Source organism: Oryctolagus cuniculus, chromosome 12 (genome assembly GCF_964237555.1).
Source record: "Oryctolagus cuniculus chromosome 12, mOryCun1.1, whole genome shotgun sequence".
In the NCBI taxonomy this organism is placed as follows: domain Eukaryota; kingdom Metazoa; phylum Chordata; class Mammalia; order Lagomorpha; family Leporidae; genus Oryctolagus; species Oryctolagus cuniculus.
The window spans coordinates 24,218,423-24,233,857 of record NC_091443.1 but is presented as its reverse complement, the minus strand read 5'-3'; the positions used below and the strand labels follow the sequence as shown (position 1 = coordinate 24,233,857).

The following is a 15,435-nucleotide window of genomic DNA, read 5'->3' as shown; positions in this document are numbered from 1 at the left end:
GCTCACTATGGATTGCACAACAGGCGTAAATTTGACCCTGTGCTCATTTTGTGGGTCACACACTGTTCCAAAACTTTCCACCGCATCCTCATGACTATCTTGTACGGCAGATACCACCCCCATCCTGCAGAGGCGGAGCCTGATGACCAATACCTGAGTCTGAGTGATGGTAGATCTCCTTGTAGGGAGCCAGGTGGGCTGTGGAGTTGGCTGGGACGTAAGGCACCTGGCCTTGAATACTGGTCTTCATGCTCAGGTAGTTCTCGGGGTCGAGGCCCTCGGCCGTCTGAGTGATGCGAAGCCTCTCCTCTCCTGGGTAGAAAGTGACTTCCGTGTCTTGCACGAACGTGGCACCTGGAGGGAAAGCCATTGGGTACAGGATGGCAGGGGAGAGGCACCTCCAGGCCTCACCAGGACACACCTCCTCCTGCCCACTTCTGCAGGAGAAGAAGCTGCCCAAGGAGACCAGGGACATCCCTGATGGAGCCCCATCAACTGTCAATTCCCTAAGGACCCACCCAAGAGCGGGCGTTTCACCCTGCTTCTTTGGGTAGAGGGTAGGGGCGGGGTGGAGTTCCTACAATTTCCTGAGAACAGTCTTGACTTTGCTCTAGGGCTGTCAGACTTCGCCGAACAGACACAGCAACAAAACCATCCCACAAACCATGACACCTCATTAAATTTGAGTTTCAGATAAAAAAATGAAACATTTTTTTCATCAGTGACCCACAATAATATGAAGGGCACACATTAAAAGTGTGTATTAGCAGGAAGCTGGAATCAGGAGCAGAGCTGAGACTTGAACCCAGGCACTCCAATAGGGAATGCAGGCGTCCCAAGTAGCATCTTCAGAGCTGTGCCAAACACCCTCCCCGCTATGCACCTATGATCCTTATTCCATCTTGATTAAAGGCAAGATCCTCCCTGAGGGTATTTCAGTAAGTCCACACACGGCTTCCTAATAATACGCATATTCCATGAGCTTTCTGAAAACCCCTCAGAACGAGCTATCTGCTCTGCAGCGGGCAGTAAAGAGACAGCCTTTCTCCCTGCACTTAGTTTCCTGCCCACTAAGGGAAGCAAGCTTTGTCCGAGGGGCGGGGATGCAGCCCCCAAAGTAGCCTCCCCACCCTCGCCAACACAAGGAGGCCTTAGCTGAGAAGCACTGTCATGTGCTGGGAGCTTGTGACAAAAGCAGAGGGCCCAGGTCCACTCCACCAGAACCCAGTTCTCACAGGACACCCGGGAGGCTTTGTGACCTGGGGGTCAGAGAAGAGGAAAGGCACCCCCTCCTCTCCACGAAGGAAAAATCCTCCCCAGGTGCCTTCTGCACATGTGTGCATAATAACGCAACTAATCAAATGTACCTTAACAAATCAGGGGGAGAGGACACAACCGCTCCAAAGGCAATCAGCCCGTTCCCCCAGAGCAGCTGCAAGGGGGATGACATTACTTTCAGAAACATCAGGTGTGCAAGATCCACCCCACCCCCCCACCCCACTAAGTCTGGGCAGGAAGCTACACACCGCACCTAGGCTCTGGGGCACCCACATCCTCCTTCCCAGAACACAACCCCAAGGAGCAGCTCTGGCCGCCGCCCTCCTCACCTGTGAGGCTGAAGCCATTCTCGGAGCCTGGCTTTTCTAAAGCGAAGAGCCAGCCAAAGAGGCCTCCGAGGGGTGTGAGGGGAAGCAGGGCCTGGGCCGCGGGCGGCGGGATGTGGCTGATGGCCGTGTACGCTCTGCCGTCGTTGCCCACGATGTACGCGTGCAGGTCCACGTCGGTGAAGTGCACGGGCGTGTGGCCCACGCGCAGGTGGCCGCTCACTTTTCCGTTGACTCGATGAGGCGCCCCTAAAACACAGCAAACGTTACCAGCCTGGGCCACCCCTACAGGCTGGGGACAGAGGCACTCAGACAGCACAACCCCACCCTCAGCTCCTCCTGCTCAATCATCAGCAAGTCGTCTAAACCACTCCCTCGCCAGCCACCTGGCCACTGAGAAAGGGTCTGCGGGCTGGCGGGTGGGTGGGGCTGAGCCCCTTGCAACAGTGGCACCCATATCACAGCGCTGGTTTGAGCCTAGCTGCTTACTCTCTGAGCCAGCTCCCTGCTACCGTGCAACGGAAGATCGCCCAAGAGCTTGGGCCCACACCATCCATGTGGGAGACCAAGGTGGGGCTCCAGGCTCCTGGCTTTGGTCTGGCCCAGACCTAACCATTAAGGTCATTTGGGGAGTGAACCAGTGAATGGAAAACCTCTTTGTCTTTCCCTCACTCTCTGTCACTCTGCCTCTCAAGTAAAGATTTGGGGGGAAAAAATTTTTTTTTAAAATAATGGCTCACTCCTGACAATTTTCAGGGAAAAAAAAGAGATCCTGAGGTTCTTTCCTCCCATCCCCCTTCCGTCTTGTCCACGCTAATGAGCTGGCAAAAAATAAAAGGGGGGAAGGGAGGGACATTTCTGAATAATCCTTAAATTGGGAAACCAGCCCAAAACTGTTCATTCCTCCTTTACGCAGCGCTAAAAGTTTCTGGCGCGCAAGTTTCTGGCGCTGAGCCAAGCAGGGCGGATGCAAGGTTCACACAGCAGAGCTCACGGCAGCACAGCAACCAGCGCGGGGCGGCCCCAGCCCCCGGCCATCACCTTCCGGCAGGCAGTGCTTCCCGTCTCCGTAGAAGCTGGACTGGCAGTGGCAGCAGAAGCCGGTGGTGTAGTCCGTGCAGAAGGCGTGCGCCGAGCACTGGCCGTGGTTGCGCTCGCACGTTTCCTTGTGGGCCGCGTTGTACGTGAAGACTGAAAAGGAAAACACTCTCGTACTGAAAGTCGCTTTGCGTAAGGGGTCGCTCCCAGCTCCACCACGCACGCGCCACGCACGCCGCACCCTCGGTTGAGGTTGTAAAACACGTGGGATTTGACGGGCAAGAGACAGGAGTAACATTCAGCTCGGAGAACCAACCGGCTTTGTCTTCGGGCAAGCGGCGCCACGTGCTGCTCCCGTCCGGGTCCGGCGGGCAGCGACAGGAACGCCAACCATGAACTACACACTGGGTTGAACTTTACGAAACCCCCATTTTTATGGGTCTAGAAAGGCCCGACAGAAGCAGTTCTACAGGGTTCAGTCTCACAGTAATGATCTCCTGGGAGGAAGACAGGCAGCCTTGAACTGTAAACCAAGGAGCTACAGCTGGTCTCACTGGCCAGCCCCCCCCAATCCCACACCCTCCCGAGGACAGCAGGGCCTGGAAGAAGGAAAGTGTATGGGGAGCGGTGGGAGAGAACAGGGAACACGCTCTAGGTCCCTTTTTACGGTCTCCCGTGATGCACACGGCACAGCACAATACCCATGCAAGAGCCAAGAGCGTTTATGGAAAACCGTGGTGGACCAGGGTGGGCTCCCTACCAGGAGCTGGATCTTCCATCTCCGACCTACTCTGTGTTAGTAAAACGCTGTCATCTCATCTGTGGCGCCATTGCAGGCTCTGGCCTCCCTCGCCACCAGGCACAGTGAGCTTTGGTGCCAAGCCCCATGGCCCAGCCACAGATGTCAGCTCCACCCCCACCCTAATGGGATTCGCTGCTCCTGCTTCCCTGCCCCTCCCCTAAGGTATACCAGGACCTGCTTCCAGCACCAGTGCTCTCTCTCTCCTGATCCCTCTCTCTACTCCTCCCCCACACCCCAACCCCCAATCTGTTGAGCTTCCCCTACCAGACAATGAACCTTTCCCTTAACTCTGGTGTTTGGTGTGTTTTGTGGCGGCCTTACACTCTGCTCATTAAAAAAAAAAAAAAAAAAAAAAAATTAAGGTTAAAGAAAGAGGACTGTTCGTGCTACACAGAAACGGGAGTGTGGACAATTGTCATTGTTCACTAGGGACCCAGCGCAGGGGCAGGTGTGGCTGGCTGGGGTTGAGGGTGCCTTCCCCCAGGAACCCTGAGGAATATGCCAAGCAAACACAGCCAGCAGGAGGCAAAGGAGCCATGCACACCTCTGCTTGCACATCCCCGGGGTGGTGTGCAGCCCTCCTGTGAGACACTGGTGCTGGCGCCGAGGGTCAGCTCCGAGGAAGAGGGACACTCTAGGAGAAGCTAGGCTGGAGTTGTGTTCCAGGTTTATGTCTGAAAAGGAGGAAGCCAGAGGGGAAGGAAGCAACCCGATTTACTCAGGGTCTCAGGGGAGAACAGAAAACAAAGACATGGAGGGAGATAGAGCAGCATCTATGTAACAATAGAGCCCTACAGAGTCCTGAATTAGCAAATACACCGCCAGGTGCTACCCCACAAGCACTCAATACACAGCAACAGTGAATGAGGCTTAACCCACGCAGGTGCTACTCCACAAGCACTCGCCGCACAAGAGCCCCGGGTGGCAGGCACTGCCTTTAATCCCTGCTTTGCAGTCCAAGAAGCTGAGGTTCCCCTGGAGTGACACAGGCTCCAGGATCTTCACCAGGACTCTCCATCACTGCTCCGGGGGACCAAGTGCCTACATCCTGAGCACTAGCTTAGGGGCCGATCAGGTGCTTGGGTTCATCAGCACAGACCTCAGCAGCAAAGCATTGAGTCGGACTTTCCAAATGAGGCTCCGTGGCAGATAAGCAGAGTACCTGTGAACACTGCCGCGCATGGAACAGAGGCACAGGTGAGAAGGCAGAGCCGCCGCGGCGCCGGCGCCGGCACCGGCACCAGGGCTGAACGCTGCTTCCAGACAGGTGCTCCGGCAGCAGCAAGCCCAGGGTTGACAGGACAAACACACCACCAAGACCAAGTGGAAAATCTGATAAGGACCATGGCGAGAATGGAGTCAGTGACTGGAGACTTGGCTGAGAGATTCTGGCTTGATAAAAATAGAAAGTTAGGCAGAACTCAACCTCTTTTTAAAAAAAAACCAGGAAAGTGAAAAAAAGGCGAGACAGGAATAGAACGGCTTGTGACAAAAGTGTCATAGAGGTTGCTGCGAACATGATTTCCGTGTAAGGAACAAAGACACTTAGGGCAAGAAGAAATGAATGCCACGTGGTGTGTCAGTCTCCAGGGTCCCCAGTTCAGGAAGCCGCAACCAGTGCAGAGGAGCAGTTCCTTAAGGGCCCTGAGCACGGGACAGCAGCCTCACCCCCAGGACTCCCCCAGAGCATGTGGGGTGAGGGATGACAGCTTCAGAAGGACCCAGGTGCCATCACACCGCTGGCCCTCAGGAAACACCCTTTGCCTGCCTCAGTTTCCCAGGGCAGCGCCCCATCCTCACACCTGCATGGCCTGAAGTCTCACTGTCTTCAGCTACTTCTCAGCACCAAGGGGAGAGGGTAACCTGCGGCAGGTGCACAGGGCCACAGTTCTCAGAAAATGCATGTACACGTAAAGCCCAACTCTGCACGGTCTTCTGACCACAAATTAAGGAGAGGATGGGTGTGCATGTGCTCCCTTCATGGCAGCGGCTTTGCAAAACTACCCCTGCCCCAATCCCCATTCCAGGGCTACACTGTGAAACAGGGGGTGCTGAGTTGGAGCAGAGACTGTACACCTGGAGTGTGGCTCCTTTAAGGAAAGCACCAGGCTTGGCCACAGCTTTCATGTAGGTAAACTGGGAGAGGCAACACAGTGCAGCCGGCAACTACACAACTTTACAAGTTAATTGGAAACCAGACTGCATTGTTTTACAGAATAATAATGGTGGTTAGGTTCCCACAAAAGGATCATAAGACTCATACTATAATTACGATGGGTTAACTACTTATTGGTAAGCTAGTCTGGGAATCTTTTCAAACAGTTTTTTTTTTTAATGGAAAATTGTATTTTTAGGATGGAACTTATGGTCCAAGAACACTTTCTTCCCTCCCTAGGACAGCAAAGGAGAATTCAGTCCTAGCCCTAGCTGGGGAATGTATCAGGGCCTTTACAAACCCTCCTCCATGCCTGCCTTTGTGCCCAAGGGCACACACAACACAGGCAACCTGTTAGGCAGAAGGTAAATGCCTCTTGCAGTTTTCTTTTATTCGCTCACTAATGCCACAAACATTGACTGAGCACTCACTCTAGGCCTGGCACCGGAGACAGAGCTGGAAACGAGAGAGAACAGTGACCAAGAAAGTTCATATTCTGACCTGGATTTTCCTGGGTAGCAGTCAATACACAGTTACTTGGTAGGAATGGACGTGGTAAGAATTGTGCAGAAAAAGAAAGCCTGGAAGAGGGGCCAGTGCTGTGGTGTGGTGGGTTAAGCCACCACCTGCAGTGCCAGCATCCCAAATGGGCACCAGTTCAAGTCCCTGCTGCCCTTTCTATCCAGCTCCTGCTAATGCAGTTGGCAAAGCAGCGGAAGATGGCCCAAGGGATTGGGTCCCTGCCACCCATGTGAGAGACCCAGATGAAGCTTCTGGCTCCTTGCTTCGGCCTGACCCAGCCTTGGCCCACTGCAGCCATTTGGGGAGTGAACCAGCAAATGGAAGACTTTTCTCTCTCCCTATAATTCTGCCTTTCAAATAAATAAATAAATCTTAAAAAAAAAAAAAAGCCAGCAAGCAAGCATGGAAGGACAAGCAGGTGAGAACAGACAGGTGTGCTGTGATAGCTGAGGCCGTGTACCCAGGGTCAAGGCCAGGAGAAGATGAGTTTTGTGCAGAGGCCTAGAGCAGGTCAGGGAGGGAGCCGCATGGACAGGAGAGGCCAGGCTATCACTGTGCCCTGCAGGAGGGGCCTGAGACCAGGTCGGAGGAGAGGGAGGGGAGGGCTTGGGCTGCACACTGAGGAGGAGCACACCCTGATCTGACTAAGGGTACACTGAGGGCAAGCTGGTGTCCTGGTGGTGGGACATGATGGTACAGAAGATAGGAAGGGATGGGATCTGAGAATATTCTGGAGATCTGCCCAAGGCTGGCTGGTGGGTTGGCTACAGCAGGTACGAGAGACAGAGAGAGTACTGGGGAAGGGGGAGCTTCATTGCTGTGCAGAAGCAGGTGCACGGGTGAACAGGTGTTCAGCCAACAGCCAAGGAGCCTCTGAGAAGTTCAGCCTGGCCTTGACAGTGACTTACGGCTGTAGCCAGGCACCACTCGGGTTCACGGGGGCAGCAACATTTCTCCTCAGTCGATTCCAAGACCAGTGTGTCAGGATCGCTGGAGATGATGCTGAATGCCAGTTCTAAGCCCATCTCAGACCTGCCATCTGCAACTGCGTGAGGTTGGACCCCAGCCACCCCGTGGCCCTCTAGCCATGCCCCGTGACCTGGGGGTAACACAAAAGAGTCACCAGCCTCCCATTTCTGAGCTGGGGACTGTGCATCCGTGTCACAAATGAGTTCAGTGGCCTCAGGGTAGGGAGAAGGCCAGAGGAGGCACTTGAGTTCACTGCTGGCCATCGGAGAACTGGAGGTCAGTGCTTACGGCTCACAGGGCCTTGAGCCATGAGATGGCCGTGTGAAGGTCCCTTGGGGCAGGGGTCAGGCAGAAGCCCAGTGGGCAGGTACCTGCCCTGACAGGGAGAAACGAGATGCCACAGGCTTCCAGGGCAGGAAAACCCAGAATCCCTGCCAAGGTGACTTCTCCAATTTCTGTAGGGACTGCAGCTCCACTCAAAGATGGTCCACTACCTGGAGGCTGCAGGCTGGACGGGATGGCAAGTGAGAACATCCAAAGAAAAAGTCTCCATCTCGGGGGTCAGTTGTCTGCCCCTTTATGCCACTGTTCTCAGTGTATGAAGTGACTTCAAAAAGTTCATGGGAAATGGAATTCCAAGATAAGTTTATTTGGTACAATCTTGGAGTCCATGCATAGTTTTTTTCATAATATGAATTTTCCATGAACTTTTTGAAAACTTATTATATGCATGGGTTTCAAAATTCTTTAGCACCAAAATCAACTTCTGTTTAATTCCGTTTTCCAAAGCTGTTTTTGAAGAACGCTCACATTTCCCCGTAGGCTTCCTCATTCTGGTAAAAATATCATGTACCCATTTTACAGATGACAAAACTGAGGGTCACGGAGATGAAATAATCTTCCCAATAAACCAGCAGTACTCAAGTTCGATGGCTATCAGAATCATCATGGGATCTGGCTAAAAAAAAAAAAAATGCAGATTATGGCTCAGAGTGAAGCTGGGGAGTCAGTGTGTTTAACCTGGGGCCCAGGTGTGTTAGACAAAGATGAAATAGAGCTCACACCTGGAGGTTAGTTGTCACCTATCTCTCTCCTAACCTTACTCCGGGTGGCTGTGGCCGGCCAGCCTGGGACCCACCATCTGCAGCAACAGAGAGACAGGTGTGCAGGCATCTAAGGGCATGGGGTGGGGTGAATGCTGGCCAGGGTCCAGTCAGCTCTACTGGTCGCTGTTCACTGAGGTTCGGAGTTGCCAAAGGAATCCTAACACAAGGATTTTAAAACACTCTCACTCTTGTATTCCATGCAATGCATTTCTTTACTCCTCGCCTCTCCTCTAATAGAAAGCAAAATGGGGTGAGGACAGCGAAGAGAAACAGCACCAGCAGCTGCCAAAGTCCTTGAGGCTTGGCCCAACAGGGAGTTTTTAACAAAGATGGAAACCCTGCTCAGCCCTCACCCTGAGCCATCCTCCCATCACCACTTTTCCAGAAACACTTCAGCTCATCTCTGGTCCCGGGCCTGCCTGCCCTCTCCACGGTGGGTTCTGGCCCAGCCACAGGAACCGGCCCAGCTGCAGGGGAAGCCCACTGTCCCAGGAGGTACAGGGCTTTGTGCTGGGGCACTCTGTGAGCTGGAGCAACTTTGGCTTCTAACACCTTTTATTGCTACCTCAAGAAAAACAAGTGACCTTTTCTTCGCAGAAAGATGGCCTGCTTAGAAAAACTAAGAAAGAAAGAAAGAAAGAAACTAAGAAAGAAAAACTTAGAAAAAGCTAGGGGTGGACATATGGGTGGTTAAGACGCTGCCTGGGACACCCACATCCCACAGGGTGTACCTGGGTTTGAGTCCTGCCTCGGCTCCTGATTTCAGCTTCCTGCTAATGCACACCTGGGAGGCAGCAGATGATGGTTCAAGTATACTTGGGTCCCTGCCACCCATGTGAGAGACCAGGATTGCATTCTGGGCTCCTGGCTTTGGCCTAGCCCAGCCCTGGCTCTTGCAGGCTTCTGGGGACTAACCCAGCAGATGGCAGATCTCTCTGGCTGTGTCTCTGCACCCCACTTCACAATGCCCGGGCTAATATTCAGCTCTGCTCCTGATTCCAGCTTCCAGCTAATGCAGACCCTGGGAGGCAGCAGGGAAGGCTCAATTAGTTGGGTCTCTGCCTCCTATATGGGAGACCTGGATAGAGTTCTGGGTTCCTGGCTTCCACTTGGCCCAGATCCAGCTATTGATGGCATTTGGGAAGAAAACCATGAGATGGGACTGCTCTGTCTCTCCGTCACTCAAATAACTTAAAACACACACACATACACACACACACAGAGCTGCTGGGGCTCCCTGGAAAAACAAGACACCCAAGAGAAATGATGCTTCTATGTCCCCCGTGTTACTGCAGGGTCTGCGGCGGATAGAAGCAGAACAAATGGTCAACATCCGTGAAGCCAAATAGAGTGTGACAGACTCTTGGCTGGTGTCGACACGATCTGAAAAGAATCTGGAGTTCTGAAGGAAAAGTCTGTAAACAGACCCCCTGGAAAGAAGAGGAGAGGCGAGATCTTTCTAGGACTTCCAGTGTTAATATCCTGGTTCAGCAAGACGTCTACTAGGAGGCTTAAAAGGGAAACTCTGCTGGGCTTGGTGCTTCCCGTGCCTGATGTAAATTCTCCCAACTCCGCCCCCAGGGCTGCGTCGTCTCTGTTTTACAGCCGAGCCATGCACGGGTCAAACAGAGCACATGTTTGGTGTCTGGCACACGGCAGAGCTGGGAAGGAAGCCGAAGGGCACTTGGCACCAGAGCCCGCGTGCCTCCAGCTCCGTCAGTGGAGGGCCAGGCAGCGGCCTCACTGCTGCTTCTTAGGGTCTCGGCCAGCCCAGCACCCCAGCTTCCCAGGGGGAACCCAGGCTTCCCTGACAGACCTCTGGGGCACCAATGTTCTATCTGAAAAAAAGATCGACTGCCCCCCCCCCCCCAGTGTTATCTTACAATTTCATGCTTCTGGACTTCGTACATCTCCTAGACCCCCTTCTTCAAAATGCTGCTCTGGCTTTTTCTCTGAGATCCAAAGTCTGCTAGTTGGATTTTTTTTTTTTTCTGAAGGTCTCAGTGGACTCAACAGCTTTCCTCAAAGGCATTTTGCCATTTCTAAGGTGTCAGTGGCCGCCTCCCTCCAGCAGCTGGTCAATGTCACGGCTCACAGCTGCCAGGGTGGAGGCTGCTGTCTCCTGTTCATTTGCATCCCCCGCACGTGCCCGGTGCGCCAATCGCAGCCTCTCCCACTGCACGGCCCCAGCACCTCCTTCATGGACGACCCCAGGGGGCTGCTTTTCTGCAGTCCCAACTCTTTCCAGTGCAGGAAACCTCAACTTCTCCATGCAAACGATGCTCAGAATGCACCTTTCCCTCCAGGGCCCTTCATGAGCATCTTGACTACCTGCCTTGAACGTTTCCTTAGCCATAGGAAACTCACCCTGAACGTCCTTGAAATGATAATCGGGGGGACCGGCAGGTTGAGCAAGCTCAGCCTCTGCAGCCCGGCCCCAGGCTCGCGGGAAGGGAAGCTCTCATCTAGTAAGCGCCTCTGTTGAGGTCCGCCCAAGCCTGGCCCACGCCCACGGCTTTAAACCTTCTACAGTCGGCAACCATGAATTGAGACACAGACGTGCATCCCGCATAGAATCCCCCCAACACGGTCGTGAGAAACTGGAGGCTTTCGAGCCCCAGACACTGCCTCAGCTCAGGGTCCACAGTTAAATCGGACACCAGCGCTTTCCCTGTTACACCTTAGGGGTTGCCACTTTCCTCTCAAAGCACCTTTTCCAAGTAAACGCCTGCTGACCACCACCACGCCGGAAGCACCCCGAAGGCTCTCTCTGCTGAGTCAGCATGTGTTTGCCCTCCCTCCTCCCCCAACAGGGACAGGAAACAGAAAAGCTGGGGGGTGCAGGCTGGGGGAGGGAATGTTGGCTCAGAAGAAAGCCTGCACCTCTGACCTCTCTCAGAGCCTGGAACAAATGTAACGGCCTTGTGGTCAGTTTGCCGTCCCGTCTTTCCAGCCCTGGCTGAGAAGAAGGAGCAGCCATGACAAGTGAGCCCCAGGAGGAAGCCACAGGGGCTCGTGGCCGGGCTCAGGAGTCCCTCTCTCCTCTCACTTGGCTCCGCCAGACTCAGAATAAGGACGCGGCCCCAGGGAGCTGAACGCCACAGCTGCAGGGCCGTGAACCAGACACAACACACACAGGTGGTCCCCGATCTGCTGCACCCCCCCCACCCCCGCCCAGCTCTCCTCCCCCACACACTTCCCCCAGGTCTCTCTAACCACGGCAAGCACAGTACAGCTCTGTGCCTCTGCAGCTTGCGGCTGCCAACTGAGGCCTGGGGCCCTGGGCCGCCGGACCGCGCAGGAAGCCTCCGGCCGCGCTGCCCTTGCTGAACTCCTCAATACCCTGCAGAGCCCAGCTGCCGCTGGCGGCCCGCTCTCCCAGGCTCACCTCACGAGGCCCGTTTACTTAAAAAAAAAAAAAAAAAAAAAAAAAAAAAAAACCCACATTATTAATGGTCAAGAGCCTCCAGGCGAATCTGCCTGCCAAGATTTCCTTGGCAAAGGAAACTGACTCCATCTCCTTAACAGTGAGTGAAAACCCATCCCAACCTTCCTCTTGCCAAACTTGGCACCCACGCTCCCAGGCGCGAGAGGAGTCACAGCTCCAGGCAATGCGAGCGGAATGCACTCACCCTCGGCGTTGGAAGTGATGTCCTCTTCCACTCCTGCCACATAGCGCCCGCCACCCACGGGAGCCGAGAGGCTGGGGACAGAGTAACGAGGGAGGGTGTCCCCCGCATCATCGGGGTACCGCGTGGGGGCCTCCTGGGCTGGAGCCACCGAGTCTCCATCCACTGCTGGCACAGCCACACTCCCGGCCCCTGTCTGGCCCAGAGGCTGAGCTCCGGGTCTCCGTTCCGGGCTCGGTACCTCCTGGAGCCGGGCCTCCTGTTTGCTCGGAGGCTCCCCAGTGGTGGATTCTGAGTGCAGGTGGGATGGCCGTTCACTTGATGCTGGAGGAGGTAGCGGGGAGGCCAGATCAGAGTCTGGGGGAGAGAGTCCACCTGCTACAGGCCCTGAGTCAGTGCTGGAGTGGAAGGCAATGTCCATGGTGGCCGCCTCGGGCTCAGCCGGCGGGTATTCAACCTCCTCCTCGTTCTCATCATAGTAATCCAGACTGTCCTCAGGGTGGTCGGCCTTCAGGGCCACAGCATGGCTGAAGGGATGTTTCAGGGGAGTCGACGAGTGGGCAGCGGGCAGGGCTCCTCCCACGGCTGCAGGGCGGACATTGTCCAGCGGGGAGGCACTGCCGATGTGAAAAGCCCACAGGCCTGGAATGCCCACGTTGCTCAATCTAAATAAGAAGGAAACAGGGCACTGTTACCAACATAACCAACACGTCCACTCGCCCATGTTCCTGTAAAAGTCAGCCACTATTTCATTTTATGCTATCTTTTCTAATCTATTTGCAAAGCAGAGAGCCAGAGAGAGACACAGATCTCCCATCCTCTGCTTCACTCCCCAAATGCCTGAAACAGCTGGGGCTGGGCTGGGCTGAGACCAGGACGCTGGAACTCAATTGGTCTTCCACGTGGGTGGCAGGGGGCCAAGAACTTGGGCCATCAACTGCTGCCTCCCAAGGTGCACATTGGCAGGAAGCTGGAATCAGCAGAGCCAGGACTCGAACCCAGGCACTTCAATATGAGATACAGGCATCATGAGCAGCATTTCAACTGCTGTGCCACACACCCCAGACATTTCGTGTGAACACCGAAAAGCTCTCAAGACCATATTTGGAATTTTTCACTCGTGTATAAACACCACCAAAGAAAAGGCTCATGTGATAACCAAAAGGATTACATGGGAATTCTGATATAAATACCTTTTAACCTTATGTTTCAAATGTCCGACCATCAAGTTATAAACCTGCTCTACCATCCAAATGTTGGATCTGAGGCCAGCAGGTTAAGCTGCCTCTTGGGACGCCAGCATCCTATATCAGAGTGCTGGTTCAAGTCCCAGCTATGCTGCTTTCCATCTGGCTCCCTGCTAACATGCCCAGGAAAGTGGTGGATGATGGCCCAAGTCCTTGGGCCCCTGCCACACATGTGAGAGACCCAGATGAAGTTCTGGGCTCCTTGCTTTGGCTTGGCCCACCCCTGGCTGTTGCAGTCATTTGGGGACTGAACCAGTAGATAGAAAATCTCTTTCTCTCTCTGTTGCTCTCCTTCTGTCACTTTGTCTTTCAAATAAATGAATCTTTAACAAAATTAAAAAAAAAAATCTGGTTCTTTGAAAACCAACAGGGAAGCCAGCACTGTGACACAGCAAGTGAAGCTGAGGCCTGCAGTGCCGGCATCCCACATGAGCACTGGTTCAGGTCCTGGCTGCTCCACTTCTGACCCAGCTCACTCTATAGCCTGGGAAAGCAGTAGAGGATAGCCCAAATCCTTGTGCCCCTGCACCTGCGTGGGAGACCTGGAAGAAGTTCTTGGCTCCTGGCTTCAGACTGGCCCAGCTCTGGTCACTGCAGCCATTTGGGGAGTGAAACAGTGGATGGAAGATCTCTCTTTCTCTCTGCCTTTTTTTTAACTATGCCTTTCAAATAAATAAAATCAAATCTTAAAAAAAAAAAAAGGAAATAAAACCAACAGGGACTATGGGAATATTTTACCCTTCATCTACTTGTCTAAAAACACGTAACACACCCAATAAAATGTGTGATTACAATTTTTTTCCAAATCCTCCAACAGTAAAAGCTACCATATGCTTTGGGTTCTGTGCCAGCCCGCCCACCAAGGTGCAATATTTTTCACTGTGCAAGCCAGAGGTGGCGATCAGGCCTGATTTTAGAGGAAAACTTAGGTGTCAAGAAATTAACTATCTAATTAATCATATAACTACTAACTGGCCGGGTCTGGACCAAATGGAATGCTAACAATAAAGCCCATGTTCTGAACATGGCTCTGCATTATGGTGGAAAACCAATGCACCACAGTCACCTGAATTATTGCGCTGTTCACATGGATTATCAATGAATTCATCAGATAATGCTCAATTCATGTAACAAAATGCCAAGGAACACAAAAGCCTAAGTCTAAAAAAATCACTGAGCAAACACTTAACAGAGTTCAGGGGAAGGTAAGAATACAGCTTAGTCAAAATGCAAGGGGACCATCGGTGAGAAGTCTTTCCAGAAACATCTGGAAATAGATCACTCATTTTCTCCACTGGAGGAGAACATGCATTCCATTTGGTCTCCCAAATACTACAACAGTCCGTGATTTGAGAGTCAGCAATGTATTCTGAAGAGAACAATTTCTTGTAAGATTTCCAAAAATAAGGAAAAACTTGAGCAAACAAGGGTCTGGCTAGCTTGAATGCATCAGTTTTTGTCCTCTTCTGGTGTGCATACCAAAGATCATGCTCCAATTCTCTCATGCTATGAATTTCTTCAAAATCAACAACAAGGAATAACAGTGAATGACTAGTAAGATAATCAGAAATTCACCAAGGGGCTGATGCTGTGGTGCAGTGGGTTAAAGCCCCAGCCTGCAGCGACAGCATCCCATATGGGCACCGGTTTGAGTCCCAGCTGCTCCACTTCCAATCTACCTCTCTGCTTATGGCCTGGGAAATCAAGTCCTTGAGCCCCTGCACCCACATGGGAGACCTGGAAGAAGCTCCTGGCTCCTGACTTTGGATTGGCTCGGCTCCAGCCATCGTGGCCATTTGGGGAGTGAACCAGCAAATGGGAGACCTCTCTTTCTCTCTGTTTCTACCTCTCTGTAACTTTTTCAAATAAATAAAATAAATCCTTTTAAAAAATCCATTGAATTACTTAAGAACAAGAGACCTTTACTAATTTGTTGGTGTGGATATCTATAGCAATAATAGTTTTCAATACAATTTATGAATGTCTTTCTCTTTTATGCATGTGTATTTGGATGCATATGTACAAGGGTATTTTTTAAAATTGGAAAATGGACTTAAGAATTTATTTTAGTGTGAGGATTTTAAAATCCATACACAGTCTTCTCACAATACACATTTTAAATGAACTCTTGTTTATTTTGGAAAGGTGCAGAGACAGAGAAAGCTCCCATTTGCTAGTTCACTCCCCAAATGCTGCAGTGGGTTGGGCTGGAGCCAGGAAATCCCTGTCTCCCACACGGATGTCAGTGATCCAACTACTGGAGCTGTCACTGCTGTTCCCAGGGTCTGCACAGGCAGAAGCAGGACATGGGAGTCAGAGCTTCGATTCAAATACAGGCACTCCAGTGTGGGGGACAGGCATTT

At 52.7% G+C, this 15,435-nt stretch overlaps 1 protein-coding gene across 2 annotated transcripts in view; it reads right to left on the bottom strand.

Annotated features, from left to right (window-relative positions):
* Window positions 1–15,435, bottom strand: part of NID2 (nidogen 2) — a 71,704-nt gene that overhangs the window by 37,991 nt on the left and 18,278 nt on the right. For both annotated transcript variants that reach the window (XM_051822843.2, XM_051822844.2), the window contains exons 4-7: window positions 11,829–12,490; window positions 2,646–2,795; window positions 1,608–1,853; window positions 154–354 (exon numbers count right to left, since the gene is read on the bottom strand). In XM_051822843.2, coding sequence (XP_051678803.2) covers window positions 154–354; window positions 1,608–1,853; window positions 2,646–2,795; window positions 11,829–12,490 — 1,259 coding nt within the window. The remainder of the gene's footprint in view (window positions 1–153; window positions 355–1,607; window positions 1,854–2,645; window positions 2,796–11,828; window positions 12,491–15,435) is intronic.